Source organism: Oxyura jamaicensis, chromosome 4 (assembly GCF_011077185.1).
Source record: "Oxyura jamaicensis isolate SHBP4307 breed ruddy duck chromosome 4, BPBGC_Ojam_1.0, whole genome shotgun sequence".
Lineage (NCBI taxonomy): Eukaryota > Metazoa > Chordata > Aves > Anseriformes > Anatidae > Oxyura > Oxyura jamaicensis.
The window spans coordinates 44,507,885-44,526,117 of record NC_048896.1 but is presented as its reverse complement, the minus strand read 5'-3'; the positions used below and the strand labels follow the sequence as shown (position 1 = coordinate 44,526,117).

The 18,233-nt window shown below is 38.3% G+C and overlaps 1 protein-coding gene across 1 annotated transcript; it reads left to right on the top strand.

Moving 5' to 3' along the window:
• Window positions 1–9: 9 nt before the first annotated feature.
• LRIT3 (leucine rich repeat, Ig-like and transmembrane domains 3) lies at window positions 10–11,833 on the top strand. Its single transcript, XM_035325266.1, has 4 exons — window positions 10–129; window positions 1,335–1,813; window positions 9,272–9,577; window positions 10,570–11,833. The coding sequence occupies exons 1-4, from the start codon at window positions 14–16 to the stop codon at window positions 11,670–11,672; spliced, it is 2,004 nt and encodes a 667-aa protein (XP_035181157.1). The 5' UTR covers window positions 10–13; the 3' UTR covers window positions 11,673–11,833.
• Window positions 11,834–18,233: the final 6,400 nt, after the last annotated feature.

The following is an 18,233-nucleotide window of genomic DNA, read 5'->3' as shown; positions in this document are numbered from 1 at the left end:
CTGGGAGGAAGCCATGTATCTGTTTTTTTACTTACACCTCATAATGAGTTTTTTTGATGAAGCGTGTGGTTTTTGTCCTTCGCAATGCACTTGCATTTACCATGGCAGAAGTGATGGCACTGGAACAAGGTATGCATTTTATTATTTGTTATACAAGGCAATTTATAAGCAAAAGGACTGAGGACACTGGAAATAACATTCTCGTGTACGCTGCGAATTACAGTTTAGCATGGTTACTTAGAAATAATGGCATAATTTACTTTAGCGTTACATGGCTAGCAGTGTTCCTGAATAGGAGCAGATGGTCATTATGCTTTAATTGCTTTGTTATTAACAGCTAGCTACTCTAAATCTTCAGGTTTTGCACAAGGCAATTTTTTTTGCTGCTCCTTGATTTTCCTGCTCCTGTAATGTCCTTTCTATTTCTACAAAACTGTCTACTGTAAAGTGATTCTGGTTTAAATAACTACAGTAGATTCTTTTCTTAATTTGCAGGAAAATCATATAAATTTTGGTAATGAAGAATTAGGTTAATTTGATGATACAGATGTTGTCATTTCAATTTTGTGAGATACTGTTTCACCTATTTATTGTCACAACATATCTAGTATAAAGCTGCAGGAGGAGAAAGTAAAATAGAAGAAGAATATAGAGGAAAAGGTGGAGAAAATTAAAGATAGGTTTCTTGATGGGATGAGAATCTGTAAACTAATTGTGTGCACAACATACCTGAAAGGAAGGGAAACATCCTGATTCTTGAAGATGCTGAGAAATCTCATTTCACTGAAATCATGGGAACAGAACATCCTCAGAACCTCTGAAAAGCAGGTTGTTTCTATTAAGACACAAGAAATATGGCTAGAAATACCTCCTTTAGAGAAGTATGCTGACATTCTCAATTTTTGGTCTATTCTGAAAGGTAAAGGAAGATAAATACTGAGTGTTCACCATGCAGAAAAATCAGTGTCTAATAATCTTAATTTTATTAAAATATGTTAAGTAGCTCCCACTTGAGGTACATACATATATTATTCCTTATATAATTTCTTCTACTTTTCAGTTGCCAGTAAAATGATAGAAGATGGTGCTTACACGCTTTAGAATAATACAAATCTAGATTTCGTATAGAAGTATCATTGTTATTTATATTCATTTTTCTCTTTAGAAAAGCCACACTTGTCATCTTAAATTTTAAACGCAGACTGTTCTTGATTAGTCACTTTTTATTCTGCTGGTAGTGTTGCAGAAATTAATAGCACTTGCATTTAAATCAGAAATATGTTTTGTGATAAAGAAATGCAGAACTCTTCTTTATTTTTGTTGTATGATACTAGGTCTGTGCTCTGCAATGACCCTGATATGTTTGAGATTCCCATGAATGTTCCTGTGGACACTGTAAAACTTCGAATAGAAAAAACTGTCATACGAAGGATTCCGACCGAAGCCTTTTACTACCTGGTAGATCTCAAGTACCTGTGGGTAACTTACAACTGTGTAGCCAACATCGATATCAGCAGTTTCTACAACTTGAAACAGCTGCATGAGCTACGGCTGGATGGTAATCTGCTCTCGACTTTCCCCTGGGAATCTCTGGCAGAGATGCCCAACCTGCGGACTCTTGACTTACACAACAACAAAGTGACCAGCATCCCTGCTGATGCTGGCAGGTACCTGAGGAACCTCACCTACCTGGACATATCCAGCAACAGGCTAACCACCTTGCCGTCAGACCTGATGGACATTTGGCCCCCCTTCTCAGAAGCTGTCTCCCCCAAGAGCACGGATGTTCTGTCGACCCAGAGGGTCATTTTGGGTATGTAAAAGAGCCTGTCTCGTTCCTTCTTAATGTGTACCTGAATGTTACTTAGCAAGGGCACCCACCTGGGATTCAGGAGGGTTTTAATCCAGGTCATCCTTCTGGTTTGCTCTGCAATTAGTTTATTTTCTGTTGCTGACAGAAAATTGTAAAACAAAGATAGTATCCACTTGCAGCTATTTTTTCCAATGGCACACAAGCCAAATGATTGGCCAGAGTCAATGCATATATGAAAGTCTGTCCTGAAATACAGTGCTGCAGAGAGTGATGGTTTGAGAAAGGGCAGCTCTACACTTCCCATGACTCGTGTTGGCTTTGTATTGCTTGCTCTAATGCTGACTGATTATCCTCAAGTTTTGCCAATTTACGTTGTGAATGCAAGAGGAAAACCAGGCCTCTAATGCATACAACTTCACAGTACTTTTTGTAGTATTTAAGGTGAGAGTTTAAGAATAGCTTGGCCAGACTGTCATGGTTCATAATATTATTCCATCTCTAGCTTCTAGTAGACCACCGCATCAGTTCTTTTTTTTTGTGCTCTATTTCTGTTTTCTATTTCTGTTTTCTCACTTTCTGTTCATATCATAGCCTTTCAGGTAACCCTTTTCTCTTCAGGTTTCAGAGCATGGCTGGATCAGGTCCATTAGTAGCTTTTTCTGTCCTGTGTAAGTGCATGTTTTGGCATTTTTGTAGTGTAGTGTAGCAGGCAGAAGGGGGGGGAAAACCAGCGCCAGGTAATAGCTGGCTCCCCATGAACTAACTGCAGGAGTGCTGTACCCATGGGTAGAGATCTGCCCTGCTCTGTGCTGTCCAGTAGTTCCACCTTCTTGATCTAAAGCCACTACTCAGCATTCATCTGTTCAGCTGCTTTGTTTCACAGCAGAAACTCTAACTCAAAACTCTTTTTCAGATGAGATTGTATGTAATTAACTTAATGGAGGCACGTGGGCTGAACAAGTTCCCCACATACATGGAACTGTAGATCTGTAGCATTGAAAGGATCTTGGTTTATGCAGTTTTTTTTTTTTTAAAAAAAAAAGGCTGTAAGGCTGTCAGTCCAGCTTGGTGTCCCTGTCCCCACACTGAAGGCTACAGGAGGCAATAGCTTCGGAGCTGACTGTGGAATCCCAGAGATTTTTTGGCTTCCTTTTCTTATGTAGCCATTGCTGCTGCTACTACTATATATATATATATATATATATATATATATAAAATAATAAAACAAACAAATTATATATATATATGAAAAAAAAAACAAACAAAAAAAACAATAAACCACACACGCTCCTCCCCTTGCCTGCCTGTCCCCCCTCTGCCCACACATCTGCAGGCTCTTTGCCAGCCCTCTTTAGTCCTGGCAACCCCTCTGGTACAAGCACTGACTTTTCCAGAAACTTAGGGTGCAACCTTTGGATCATTTTCATTTATGAACTGTAACTGGGCACAGCTCTGCAGAGAGGAATGCATGCTGGGTACAAACTGAGCCTTGCTTCTCCTTTTTTAATATTACACTCAGAGGGAGGCTCTGTGCAGTCATTATTGATTTGGATCTGAGACTATGGTTTGGTGGGTAGTACTTCCATGTCCATGTGCTGACTCAGTCTACCTTAGGCAACCTGTGGATAACTTGCTGAATTTTCACTTGTTGATGGCGTATAGCCTTCATATGCCTGCTTCTGAGTGCAGACATACAGAGCTTGCTGTTTAAGAAACTCTGTACTGAATAAAAAAAAATGTTCCCCTCCTCTGGAGATTAGAAAGTGTAATGCTTTCAATGTTGCTGGTTGTTTTGACAAGCTTACTTAGTTTCGACTAGGTGTAAGTTTTATTATCTATATTAATAGGTAATAGTTTGCAAAGTCGTAGTTATGCCATTCACACCCATTGCCAGAGGCTCATCCTTAGGTTGTTGTCAATGGATAGTTATAGAGGAGTCAGTTTTTTGGAATGTATGGTTAGGGAAAAAAAAAAAAAAAGTTGCCTTAGGAGTTGAAGTGTCTCTCTAATTCTCCAGCCATAGGAGATGTTGGCTTAGAACAACTGGAGCGAGGTGTGACATGGCTTCCTCTCTGACACCTCTCGTGTCTCCACGTGGACTGCTGGAGGCTGAGGGAGGAGGGTCATATGCCATAGATGCTCTTTCCTCTGAAGTGGAGGTAAGGATCACAGAAGCATGCAATTAAGAAGGATTTCAAAAAGGCCTCTGTCCTGCTGGGATGCAGATCCAGACTCTTTGTGACCTTTGGCTAAGTCAGTGCTGTTCTCCAAGCCTGCAGGCAGACCATTCCAGAGCCTTCTCAGGTAACCTCATCCAGTGCTTATCTAGCAGTACAGTGAGAAAGTTTCTCTTAATATCCAACCCCAATCTCCCTTACTGCAAACTAAGCTGATTACCTCTTGTCCTACATGAGATGGGCACGCAGAAAAACTAATTGCCTTCTCTTACAGTAACCTTTCAGATATTTTCCTTTCCCACTTGCCTTTTCCTTTCTCAGCTAGTTGCACCGTTTCTATCAGCTGTTTCTTATAGACGACTATGAGATTTTTCATTTCCTACCATATTTACTGATTGCCTCTAGACTCTTTTTTTAAAAGTTTCTCTTAAAAATGTGATGCCCACAATTGCACACAGTGCTCATTTTGGTGCTCAAGAGTGGTGCTCTGTGGGAGCATTCGGTCTGGCCTGTGCACCTATAAGGAATGGTAACTGCAGCCAGAGCACTGCTAGAAGCTGGAACCCAGAGCAAATAAATGCTGTTTTTGTCTAGTCAGGAAAACAACAGTCAGATTCTGCTTAGTGCAAGCAATTATGGCTTGAACTAGCTCCTCTCCTACTTCTGGCAAAACAAGATTGTCACTTGTATTTAATTAACAGCATCAACAACTGCAAAGCCCCCAAACTCATTTGCGCATATGTTTTCTAACCCCAGGAGGCAATTTTATCTGTAATGTCTTGACTGATCATCAAGAGTCGCATGTAAGAGAAAGTTTATGTTCCCCTGTGTGCACCTTTGAGGCCTGTTGGAGAAGCCATGGGCTGCTTTTGCCAGGTGGCTGGCAAATTAGCACCTCCTTGTGCCAGTTCATAACCTCTGCACTTCCGGGTGGTTTGACTGTACCATGCTGCATTGTGCCCCTCAATGCGGACACCGTACTCTAAGGAAGGGGCTGATGGGATGTTTCAGTGTCTCTAAAATGTAAGCGGGTGGTAGTAGTGTCTTTTTCTCAACTCAAACTGGCTGAAGGAAAGCAAGAATGGCATTGCAAACCACAGAACCATGCCCTTGTACTATGACACAGCACCTGTGTTACATGCCGGACAGACTGGCAGGCGCGCAGTGCAGTTTGAAAGGTTCAAAGCCTGCTGGGCTTGCATTGGGAGAACAAGCAGGATGGAGGGAGCCGTTCTTGATGTGGTCTCACCCACGCACCCTTCAGGCAGCGGTCCCCCAGAGCATGCTGGCTTTGGAGATTTGCCTTTGGAACAGTTCAAAACAAAGCTGTGGAATGAGCTGCCAATAAGCAGTGGAAATGATCGGGGACCCAGGTGTGAGTTCATCTTGCCCTCTCTTGGTTGACACTGGAGCTAGGACCTAATTCTTTGATCCATATCACAGCTAAGTTTCAGCATTGGCTGCTGTACAGAGATTGATATTTCTGACGATGGTAGCAGTGTTTTCCATATGGAAAGTTCCATCAAGTGAGTCACTGAAAGGAACGGAGGGGTCCAGGATTTGACAGAGTGGCAGTTAGATGAAATCTTGCCTCTGTTACATATAGAAGTGCCAAAAATTGGAAACTCAGCAGGTCCATCAGGATCCCACTGGTTATGCTGGGCTATGGGGTAGATGCCACTCTTCCCAAAATTACTCTTTAGCAATTACAGTATGTTGGAAACACTGGGACACAGTGAGAGAAGTGGGATTTACTGTTTAGAACCATGGATCAAAAATTCTGGAGCTTCAGCTAGAGGATAGCCCTGGGTAGGTTGGCCCAAGCTGTGGTGAATATTTCCATTGGCCAAAAACATGAATATTTCATATACTCCCATTTTGCAGCAACTGAAACACAGTATATTGTACGAGCTATGGTCTGAGACTGGTTACTGATTTACAAAGGAAATTTTGCTCATAGCTCTTTCAAATGCTAAAGTCCATATTGACACAGCATGGGGAAATCCTGCTTACTGAGACGACTACAAGACTATGCATACAGTCACGCATATATATGTATTTGCCCCTGTACAAGCAAGCATACATATAAATCTGTGAGCAAACTTAAAGTATGCTAAACCTAGATTAAATGAAGTTTTTTTTCTTTTGTTTTTGTTTTTAATAGAACAATTTATAATCCTTATTTGATGTTAACATACATTGTGTTGATATATTGCAATGCATAAATATTTATCAACATTTTCTTTGCCTTGGGTAATATTTCTTACTCAGGTCAATAAGCTACCTTAATATTTCTGCAAAAGAAGCCAGAATTTATAAATACTTAGTGTTCTAAAAGATACACATGCCGTTGCAGACTTACAGTTATTTTTATATTCTCTTCTTAGAATCTCCTCAGGAAAATAATTTCCTATTTCATTTCTTTATTAGAGCTCCCCATTTTTTTTCCCAGTTTCTTCAACTTTTACCTTTTGTAACCTCTCCTTTATTCTTTCATGTGTTCTTTCCCACATCTACCACCTTGTAAACACAAGCTGTGAAATTGCAGAAGTTTACATGCCCATTTTTTTGCCGTTCAATAGCTAACTGAGTATAATCAAAATCAGTGTTTTATCCTTGCTTCCAAGTCAATTGTGCTTTCATCTTTTTATTTTGGGAATTTACACAATTTGATGACTTACAATGGCTGTGTATGTCTTACAGCAGATAATGTGTATACTGCCAGGTATTGGCAAGACACAAATAGAAGGAATGAGCCATGGAGGCAAGGAAGGAACTCCAGTGGCTGTATGTATTATATGTATTTATATATGTCCTGCTTCTTCAGCCAGTTCCACTGGGCAACATGATGGATGGGGAGATGAGACGACTAGCTGGAACAGCTCCTTCTTTGCGCTGAAACACAGAAGTAGTGTCTCTTCTGGGATGACAGCTTTCTTCGTCCACTGAAACCAAGCTTTCAGAATGATCTGAGATGATCAAACCTATGTTCTAGACTAAATGCCCACCTATTCTCATGGCTTTGCTTTGCTATTCCTTCAATTTTGCCCGTTTCTGTTACTCTGTTTGGATTGCAGAAGCTTTGGTTCTCCTCTTAGATACTGGGAGAACACGAAAGCCATGTATTTATAGCTTTGAAAGATCTTTCAGCACTGCAATAGTATTAGAAACAATAATAATAATAAAATCCTTTCCTGTAGCAAAGCATGCGGGAGACAAAGGTAGCAGAAGAAATATTTCTAGTATCATTCAGTGTAAGGGAAAGCCTCCTGCCTTGCATGTGAGATATGATCCCTACCAGTGCTGCAGATCAGTCCTGATTAATGCTGTGGACCCACAATTTCTTGCCCTGCCATCCACTTGTAGCCCAGCAGCCCTGTGCTTCTGTCCTTTCCAGGCAGTACCGAGGATGTGCAGGAGAGTTCCCATGCTTTTCCCCAGTATTTGTTACAGGGGACTCTCAGATGAGTCCTTGTTTCTGGGGGATCTTGTCTTCCTTCTTATACCTTAAGGGGACTTTCATTTTCAAATGCGTTTATGGTCTCCTTCTTAACATGGTGATGAAAATTGGCCCCTTATAAGCAAGTGAGAATGAAAAAATGTTATCTCTAGCTTACAAGCTCCCCTAACTTAAAAGATGAGCACAAATAGCTACATGCATATGCTTGATTGAAAATAATTGATGTGCTTAGACATATGGAAGACGTTCAGATGATATCTCTTTTGCTTGTGAATGTTTGACATTCACAGGAAATCAGTTGTATATTTTGGAGATTATTTTTATTTTTTCAAGAAAAGTGGTTTCTGATACAGTTTCCTTGATTTCTTCTCCGTTCCTGAAGGCAGTAGGTGGTGAATAGATGTAAAATCTCTTGTATCTGGAAGGGGTGAAATTGGATTGTGACGTCAAAGTCATGGAATCCCTCCAGGTCAGGTCTTGTTTTAAAAAGCGGGGATTAATTGGGGTTTACCACTGTTTTGACCAATCACTGCCATGATGCTTAAAATAAACTAATCTCGATCAGGTGATAGAAGGAACTGCTAGTTAATTATTCATGTACTCTTTCATCAGTAGGTTTCTTCCAAAATGAAAAACAGAATTTTCCCATTAACTGAATTGACAATTACTAGAAATACTCTGAACAATATTGGCAAGTGTTTCAGTTTTTTCTTTGAACTTTAATTACTGTGACTTGTCTGTTGCACTAATCAGTAAATTCAGTAGCAAAAGGCTCTTGCATGCCATCCCTCTTTTCAGTCTGTAAATTCTGCTTATTGTTAATGCTGGAATAAAATGAAAAAGTTATGCCCCCAAATAGAAATCAAATAAGAAAATATTGGAACTCCTGAGTGATACGCTGGGTGACGTTCTACCTGGTCAAGTGGGTGTTGCTCTCTTGAGGTTAACATAGCCAAGTGATGGACACCAACTAGGTTTTGGACATATTTCTCAGAAATAGCTACCCTGTTTTGCCATGGTAACTTCATCAAGAGAGGAAGCCTCCTGTTCAAAGATGTTGGAACCAAGAGACAAATCCCTCAGAAGAGAGGGATTGTTCTTGTATGCTATTATGAAAATGTTATAGCTGCCAACTTTTTCCAGAGTCCTTCCCATTTTCCTCTGTTCTCCTATTTTTTGAATGTATTTTAGAGACAGTCCTAAACTAAAACCAGATTTCTAAGAATATTGGTATGCTTCGGAGTCAGATAAGAATGTTATTGGCCTAAAGATTTTTCTTCTTAGCCCCATATCCTTTTTTTCAAAGGGCAAATATATTTGTATAAGCTATAAACCCTTAAATCATCATGTTCTCTGCAAGCATGGAAGAAAGGGCCTGAGAAGATCAAACTTTAAGAGTCCAAATAGGCATTAAGAGCAGATGGGAGTGACAAGGTGCAACAGCCTGAGAAGCTCTCTCTTCAGAAGCTGCAGGCAGGTGAAAATTTATCATCAGTCTTAAGACATCTTTGCAAAGTACTTTTTTTTCCTAGAAAAATAGGGAAGTTAAGCAAAAGTCGTGCCATTTTATTACTATGCTCCTGTAAATTTATGTAAAGAAAAGGTTTAACTTAATGAACATCTATAATATTTTTCACATCTGCAAAAAGTGCCCCACTAGCTAACAAAAAAAAAAAGAAAAATTGAAAAGATTGACTCAGAACAGGCTCATATCTCTCCTTGATTATACTTGGTGATAGTCATGTGTCATACTGTAATCACAATATTCAGATATTGCCTAACAACAATTTTTTTTTTTTTCCACTCCCTTTCTTCCTTCAGGTTTGCAGGACAACCCATGGTTTTGTGACTGTCGCATTTCAAAGCTAATTGAATTTTCCAAAATTGTGGACACCTCAATTGTCCTTCTTGATCCACTGGTTTCATGTAGCGGACCTGAGAACCTGGCAGGGATCTTGTTCCAGAGAGCAGAGTTAGAGCAGTGTCTTAAACCATCCGTGATGACATCAGCAACAAAAATCACCTCCCCGCTGGGAAGCAATGTTCTGCTACGCTGTGATGCAACTGGGTACCCAACACCGCAGCTTACATGGACTAGGTCAGACAATATACCAGTGAACTATACAGGTATAATAGCTCTTTTATAGGAATAGCCAATCTATAGGAAATGGGAGAGCCTGAAATTATTGGGTTGCTTGTGCTAAATGACAGTGGACCAGGTATTGCACCATACTGGCAATTCTTTGTCTAGGTCCAACAGACTGTTCTGATTCTGGTTGTGGTCTGTAATAAGAAGAATTTGTGCGGGGGAAGAAATGGATGAAGGGGGGGGGAGAATAAGCAAAAATAGAGGTTGGGATAGCTGGGTACTAATTCAGAAGCTGAAAAGCAGAAAGGAACATTTATTACTGAAATCTTCTTTTGGGTTCAAAATGTTCATAACAAAAAAGCTAGTGAGGCTGTAACCGAGCCACTTAAAACACAGCACTATAAATGGGGGATTTCCCATGAACACGTTTTCTATGTTTATTTGCAAATATTTATTGCTTATTTGCAGTGCCTACCTGGAACGCTAATAAAGCTGTGATTGTCTAATACCATTCTTGCTGTGATGTACTGTGAAGGATATTTATGCAGTAACAAACAGAAAAAATTATTGTTACGGCAAAGTAGTTAGCAGTTATCTTAACTCAGTTCTGAAGAGGGTAGTAGTCCAAAGTATGACAGAGGTAACTACCCAAAATTTTTTAAACAGCTAGTGTGCTCAGTGTTACTTGTATTTATTTACTCAGTGAGACTTGTACTTCATAGTTAATTGGTTTTAAGTCATTTTGATTTCTCCTTACTTGTTTTTCTTTTATTTAATAAAACTGCTAACTCTCTTGTAATTCCTCCGGACATTCTATTCCATTCTGACCTAAACTGAGCACTTTTCTGCAGGAATATAATATGGCAGGGAGTTCTATAGTTAGTGTAAACTTGTTGATTTTTTTTTTTTAAATGTTTAATATATAAGATTCCTTCTGGTAGAAATAATTCATAGGAAAAAAAATAGTCAAATAATGTTTACTTTTTTCTTTATCTCCCTTTTTATAATGTTTTACTCTGTTTTCCTACAGTAATTCAAGAAACACCTGGAGAGGGTGTCAGATGGTCCATAATAAGCTTGACAGGGATTTCATACAAGGATGCAGGGGAATACAGATGTAAGGCGAAGAACTTGGCAGGAATGTCAGAAGCTGCCGTTACTGTCACAGTGGTTGGTGTAGTTACCACAACTGCGTCGCCACAGAAGTATGGAAGGAAGCAGGAGGCAGAGAGACAGAATGCCACAGTGGGGGAATCCAAGAAGGGACCTGAGAGAACCACCACACTTCTTCTCACTGTGTCAACCACCACAGTACCGGTTACCACTGAAAGATTAACGAATGCCAGGGTTACTGACAAGAAGCAATCCAGGCCTATGGCTGATGGAAAGAAAATTTCAAAGGCAGTGACAAATGGAAGCAAAAAGCAGGCTGGGGAGATGAGCAAGAAAGGTGAGGAGACAAAGCAGACTGAGGAAGCAAGAGAAAAAGGTGAAGAGACTTCACTGAAGGCAGCAGCTATGGCTGAGCAAAACGTTACTGTGAAGAACCTAAGAGTGATCAGTGAAACAGACGAAAGAGTGACCCTAACTTGGAGAACTGTCAATGCCTCAAGCAACTCTGCAGTGACTGTGTTATATTCAAAGTATGGAGATAAAGACATGTTGCCTCTGAGCACAGATCCTAGTAAAAACAAAATCACAATTGAAGGTTTGCAACCTAGTACTCAGTATATGGCATGTGTCTCACCCAAAGGAGTGCCACCTACAAAAGAGCAGTGCATTATTTTCACTACTGATAGGTTAAATGATGAAAGCACATATCAGTTTCCTATTTTGATATTGGCCAGCAGTGCAGCATGCGTGGTTGTTTTACCTTTGATAATTTTCTTACTCTACAAAGTTTTAAAACTCCATGTGAAACCCAAAACTGCTAAAGAAGCTGACCTTGCAAAAGAGACCTATGTAAAGTTTGAAACACTCTCTCTCAAGCCTCGAGCAGTGAATGCAGGAGGAGAGCTCTGGGCACGAAGGTATACAGATGAATCAGAAAGACTTCTCCTCTGTTCTAGGTCAAGCATGGATTCTCAAATGACTTTCAAAAGTGAAGGCTCTAGATCTGAGTACCTCTGTTGAACATGGGTGAGGATGGAGGAGATGAAATACGCAACGGGTAAAATTAGTCCAAAGTGAAGATACTGCACCTGGAAGCAGGTTGGTGCCAGGTGGTGGTCAGAACATATAATCTGATATCATGAACTCTACTAGATGGGTAGAGAGGTGGGTAGGAGGGGGAACAGAAGGAAAATGTTGCCTAATGATTTCTCTTTTTTGTTTGTGACTTTGGATGTGGAGGAATCACATTCTTTGAAAGATGAATACAACATGAAATGTTTACTTGGTTAAAGATATTCTATTTCATTGTTTCATTAAAATATTGTTCTGTTTTCTCTCATTTCACTGTATGATGTGCTGCTTAGAATCAAATGTTAATCATGACTTCCATAAAAACTATGCATTTTGAAATAATAGGAAAACAGCTCAAAATACTTTGAGGTTGAAGCTTTGTTTAAAAACGTCACACAGCTCTGTGCAGTATATTGGATTGGAAGTGATTTTGGGCCAATCAAGACTGAAACTTAGGTAGCTGCAGTTTATGAACTCTTGAGAGTTTTGATACATACATCGTATCATCATTTTGGAGATGCTGTGGTGAAGGAGCTTCTTTAGTATTCTGAAGCTCAGGTAAGCTATCACTATGAGTGACTCTAGGAGAGATGCTAGATATTAATTGTATGAATTTACAGTAAATGATCTTGTTGCAAAATCCCAGCCTTAGAATTTACTTGTATGCATATGGCTATATACAGCAATTTCAGAAATCTCTGTTGAGAAAATTTTGTGACATTGTGTAATACAGGTCAGACTGTTACATGGCTGTATGTTATGTAGATATTGCACAGTATTACATACTACACTGTAGTATTATAGTGTTCTTTGAGATAGAGTAGGATGACATCTTGTCCTTAGGTCATGTTGAATGTGTAGCAAAGTTTAACGAGCATAATGAAAGTTAATTATGAGCATGCTTCCCAATCTTTAGAAAATCCAGTGTTAATATTGATGATAATAATGAATACAGAATTGTCTGTTACTGATAATAATGAACTATCTATTCTGAGGCTGCTTTTTCAATGCCTGAATAAATAACAGGGCTTTGTTATTTTAGGTTTGGGTATTATGGTTAGAAGTATGTGTGAACCAGGAACCACAGTGGAACCACAGTATTTCCTAAAAATGAAAACTGTACTCTTTTCTTGGTTCTTTTTATACCTAGAAGAACTGCTTATTTTGCTTGGAAATTGGTCATTCCCTCTTTCCAGAGGGAGAAATATTGCTTCAGAGCTGAAAACCAAAGCTTAGTTAGTTAACTTCAAAATACCATTTGTTGGTATCATTGATGTAGGATTAAATTTTGCCTGTTGGTATATTGGAGAGAATGACTTGTAAGGCATAGTTTCATGATGGAAAACAATTTTCCATAAACCTATGGCAGAAAATAAACACACTCAAAAATCTCCATAACATCTACATGTTTGTGCTCAGTAGTCAAGGATAATAGAATGAATATCTGAGACCATGGGAGCTATGCAAAGGAAGCAGGTATGGTATTTGAGAGTACAAAATTAATTTGTGTGTGCTTTTAGGATTAAACTAGATGTTTCATTCTGTGTTATTAATATGTGTGTTTAAAAAGTGATTTTTTTTTTTTTCCCCTGGATAATTTTGATTGCAATGAAAACGTTTTTAGTTTTCTGAGTGAAGTATTTTGACGTCGGCACTTTTTTTGAAATTTGGGTTTCTTTTTACAGGGAAAATAGATTCTTCTTGTGTCAAAAACATAGTTTAGTTTATCACAAACAGTTTTTCAGTCAAATTTTAAACAGGAGGTGTGATGTGTTAACCTGTAGTGTTACACTATTTGCCTTTTACATATAGGTAGTATAGTCAGTAGTTGTTGCTGAAGGTGTTCCCAATTAAAAACACTGTGTTTGTCATAAATAGGAGCGATTATATTTACTTTTTAGATTTCTGGAGAATATTTGATTTCTGGTTTCAAAACTTTGCAAGAAACTTGAATCTAATTCTGGAGTTCAAAAATACCATCACCTGTTTTTTACATGGTGTATCAATATATCAGACTGGGGCAGTGCAAAGCTCATTTGAGAGAGCTCGTTTGCAAATGTGAAACCTGTTGGTTTGACTAATCCTTGTGGAATTAATATGTCCTAAAGTTAGGAGTGGATCTCTGTGACCACATGTGCTATCAGTATATCAGAGATGGAATATATCATAAAAGGCATGTTCTTTTGATAGAACACCATATACATTATTTTTTTCCACAGTTCTTGAGACAATGGAGTTATATAACCTGGACATGCTTCTGTACCTCATGTCAAAAGAGCACTCCAGCTGGGGAATTTTGTTAAAAATTCAGTACTTAAAAAAGATACGCACCTTGCATCACCCAGAATTGGTGTAATTGAAGAGCTGAATAAATACTTCTGGTAACATGCAAATGTTTATATTATAAATTCTTAAGATTCATAGAACCATTATGAGATAGGTTTTTGTTACCCATAATCAATTTTTGTAATGTCTTTTGAAATGCAATACTGAATGATTCATCATGTTGAACAGCTGAGGATCACAATCTATGCTTGGCTGGTAGGAATCATTGAAGAAGCATTGACCAATGTTTATGTATCGCCTTTCATATATTTGTGCACTTTATTAGCTCAGTTCATTCTGCATTTCACTAAAAAGGCTAGATCTCTTTTTTTATACGTTACCTGCAATGGGCGTGTCAAAATTGAATGGTTAATGAAATAACTGAGCTGAATTCTGAATAGACCCCATTTTTACTGAAAACTTCAGTGGGTCTCAGCACTTAGAGTTGACCACAATCCTGTCTTCAAGGTGCACTTACTAAGCCAAACTTTAGGTGCATCTCTTTTAGTCCTTGCTGTTGCTTGCAGTTGACTTTTATTTGTATTCCTTGCACTATGGTAAGATTCTCGTGCTTTTCTTGGGTGAGAGATTAGGAAAGAAAACTCTCTCATGTGTACCGTGAAAATGTAATAGCAAAACAATTCAGACTTGGGCTGTTTATAATAGATTAAACAGAGGACATTTTAAACTCATTACCTTTTCAAAGAAGTAATTAAGAATGTAGTTGTTTTGATGTGAAAATAAAGCATCACTTTTATATATTACCTTGTATTTGCGTGACCCTTCCTTTTTCATTTATAGCTTTAGACTGTATGCTCTAAGTGTAGCTGTTGAGGATAAGAGGAAGTCAGAGAAGAAATGAGAGAAAATACAAAAAGAAGACTGAGAAACCTGGAGGTATAACACGCTAAGGAATGCTGGTACCATGTATTACAAACTCTTTTGCTTATAGTTCTGCTACGTACACAGCAAGGGTGTGTGTGTATCTGCAGACAGGTAACAATAAAAATATGGTGAGGATTATGCCTCCATATTATGAGTGGAGCTCCATATACACACAATTTTGACAAGGTGGGGACAGCTATTAAATTGGAGTATGCAACAAGGGCACTGGGGTATTTAAAGAATTTACTTGAAGCTGGTATTAAATCCTGTGTCTCAGTGAAAGTTGTGAGAGCTTTCTGAAGAGCACTGCCTATCAACTGAAAAGGGGAGAGTAATTTATGCTTCCCCCCCTAACAAAGAGGGATATGCATTAGTAGCAGTTGTGGCTGGGGTATGAATCCTAGATGTAATGCACCACAATAGTCCATTGTGATCTATGATTTTCTTTTAAAATCCAACACATTTGTTAGACTTGTGGCTAGAAGGTAGACCAATTTGAATTTCCTCCATGGGCACAGATGAAATGTCAAAACAAACCCTTTTTAATTATCTAATTGGTTGTGGACTGCTGGCATCAATACCTTCTCTCATGGAATTCATTGCGCTGTTTTAGGTGTTCGAGGCAGCTGCAGAAGCTCCAGGCTAGCGCTGTCACTTTCTTTTGCTGAAAAGTAGTTTTCAATAGAACAAATGTTTTCAATTTTCTCTTTAAACCACTGAAAGAAAAACAACAAACCTTTGAATTTCAGAAGATCAGAAGAATTTGTGTCAGAATGGAGGCATGATTAATGTCTCATTTTTACAGACTATTTTTTACACATCTCAAAGGCTCCCTTGCTAAACAGCGGCAAATCCAAGCTGAAATATCAGTCTGAAACAGTGAATGGCAAGGAGAGAAGCCTCTCTAGAATGCTGTGTACTTTTCTTAACAACATTCAGTCTGGGATTTTTTTCAATTTGTAATGCAGAAAGCACCTATGAGCAAAAAGATAATGTCTTTCCCAAGACCTCAATTAAAAAAATATATATATATTTAATGAAATAACATCCCAATCTTGTGTTTATAAAAGAATGTGAAATTGCTCCAACTATTGCAGGAAGTTTAGTAGCACTTGTCAAGTATGTAAGTTTAATATATTTGGTCTAACTTAAAGTCTGGTATTTTTGAAATACACTTGATTGACTTAAGAGTGTTATGGAAGGAGCTGACTGTACAAACAACTGTAACCTCTCATAACAGTGGAAAACCAGTTTACCCACAATGTGGTAATTACCACATTTTGTAGAAGACACAAAATATTTTATTATGGAAGTGATAAGTAATAAAAGATTTGGCACATCTTTTTAAGGAGATGTGAAAGGAATTTGCTAGTAGCATAGGGTTTTTGTTTTCTTTTAATGAAAAGGTGACTGAGAGGACTTAGTAAAATATTTAATGTCCAGAGAAGACAAAACTGGAATGTTTTCTTCTTTCGTAATGCAGGAGAGAAGGACTTTATGCATGTGTGGACTGAGGGCAGGAATAGAGAGTATTCTAGTGTTACGTAATGCAGAACTTAAGTAGTTTCTTCTGAGGCCTCTGGTACTGGCTGTTGGTACCTGGGACGTGCTACTGGACTAGATGGAAAGTAAGATCAATCCAAAATGACAGTTACTAGTAGATTTAGTGCAACTGTGCTGTAAATTCAATGGCTTGCTTATTCAGTAAACTCAGTTAGTGCTTCATTGGTATATTTTTAGTTTTTCCATTCCATTTAGACATGCAGTTGTAGAAATCCTGTAGAGTCCTCAAACAGCTGTTTCTCTAATCCTTCAAAAGGTAAATTCATAAACAAATCTCAAAGTCATGTTCTTGCTTAACTCTCTCACGTTTATTCTCCCAGTTTAATATTGTTTTGGTAAACAGGGTCAAAACAATATGTTGAGTCTGCTTTGTTTCAGAGACTGGAAAATATTACAATTATACCTTTGTTGAAGAAAAGGGAAGTTGAGTCTAATACTCCTAAGTACATTTTTCTGTAAGAACCTGATTTAATTATTGATGCTCAAGTCTAATGCCTTGGGCTGATCGGATCAACTTCTGAGTCACGTGTCCTGAATTTTACACTGCTAAAGTTTGGCCAAACATTTGAGCCTCCAAAAATAACTCATACCAATTATATTTTTTGTTTCATAGCCCAGTCTCTTGTGTTTAAGATCATGTGGAAGTTTAAATCATGGAGGGAGAAAGAGGTCAATATGAGAATATGGTAAACAACCAGGTAAAGGCATAGCAAATTAAATTCAGAATAATATCACTCTTTCCTGAAATTCTTTCAGATTTTATCCTTATTTGACCTTTTATAGAGTATTCCATGTTAGACTAATCCTGCAGTGTACTGCTAGCTTCAGATTACACATGAATGACATTGTGGGTGTTTTTGCAGAGCATGCTCTTAGGTCTTGAGAAACCTGTTCTGTTTTCTCACTGATTGATTTAGAAAAGGAAAATACTTTGGCATTTCTTGTTCTTTCACATGAAAGTGATGTGGTGGAGCAATTTCCTTCCTTCTGAAGCAGGAGGATGAACACTGGAATCGTAACACTCCTGCTTGTTCTGGAACTCAAACTTCATAGCTGAGAATCACTTGCACCTTGCAGTTGCAGTGCTTGCTGCCCTGTCTGTATTGCATCAATATGCACCAAACACTCAGTTCCTAGAGGTCTCTGCCGATCATTCTGAGTTCAGCCTAAAATATGACCTTTTTTTTTTTTTTTTTTTTTTTTTTTGTAGAAGATTATCCCGAATTATTTCTCAATGTTAGGAAATAATTTCCCTAGAGGGGTACAGGCACATTTTTGTGCACAAAAGTGTTGCTTTTTTGTTCCTTAGCTTGCTTGAGCATTCTTTACTCTTTGATGGAGGAGCAGACATTCCCTTTGGATAGTGTAATCAGCAGCAGAAACAATGCAGGCCACGTTTTCCACAAGCCAGAAAAATAACGTTCTTTGTTTTGGTCAGGCACAATGATTGAATAGACATTGTCCAAAATCTACATGAACTATTTCTTTATAACAGGGAATTCATGAGGAGAGGTTTGGAAGGAGAGCTAATAAAATTCTTAGTCTCTTGATAGAAAAAAGTGACATCTTGTGTATCCAACAATGACTTATTTCTACAGATTGCCTCAGTGTGAAGTATTTCAAAGAAAAGTTTGGCTTGTTACAAAATGAATAAAGTTTTCAGTATCATATTAGTTAAGATTTGCATAGAAGTGAAGTGTATGGATCAAATGGTATGAGAGAAGAAAAGTTGATTCT

What these genes read in the sequence shown, in the direction of transcription:
- LRIT3 (XM_035325266.1), top strand. Translation starts at nt 14, where the DNA reads ATGTATCTGTTTTTTTACTTACACCTCATAATGAGTTTTTTTGATGAA. An exon ending in AGTGATGGCACTGGAACAAG is followed by an intron (nt 130 to 1,334) that starts GTATGCATTTTA and finishes GTATGATACTAG; the next exon opens with GTCTGTGCTCTGCAATGACC. An exon ending in GACCCAGAGGGTCATTTTGG is followed by an intron (nt 1,814 to 9,271) that starts GTATGTAAAAGA and finishes TTCTTCCTTCAG; the next exon opens with GTTTGCAGGACAACCCATGG.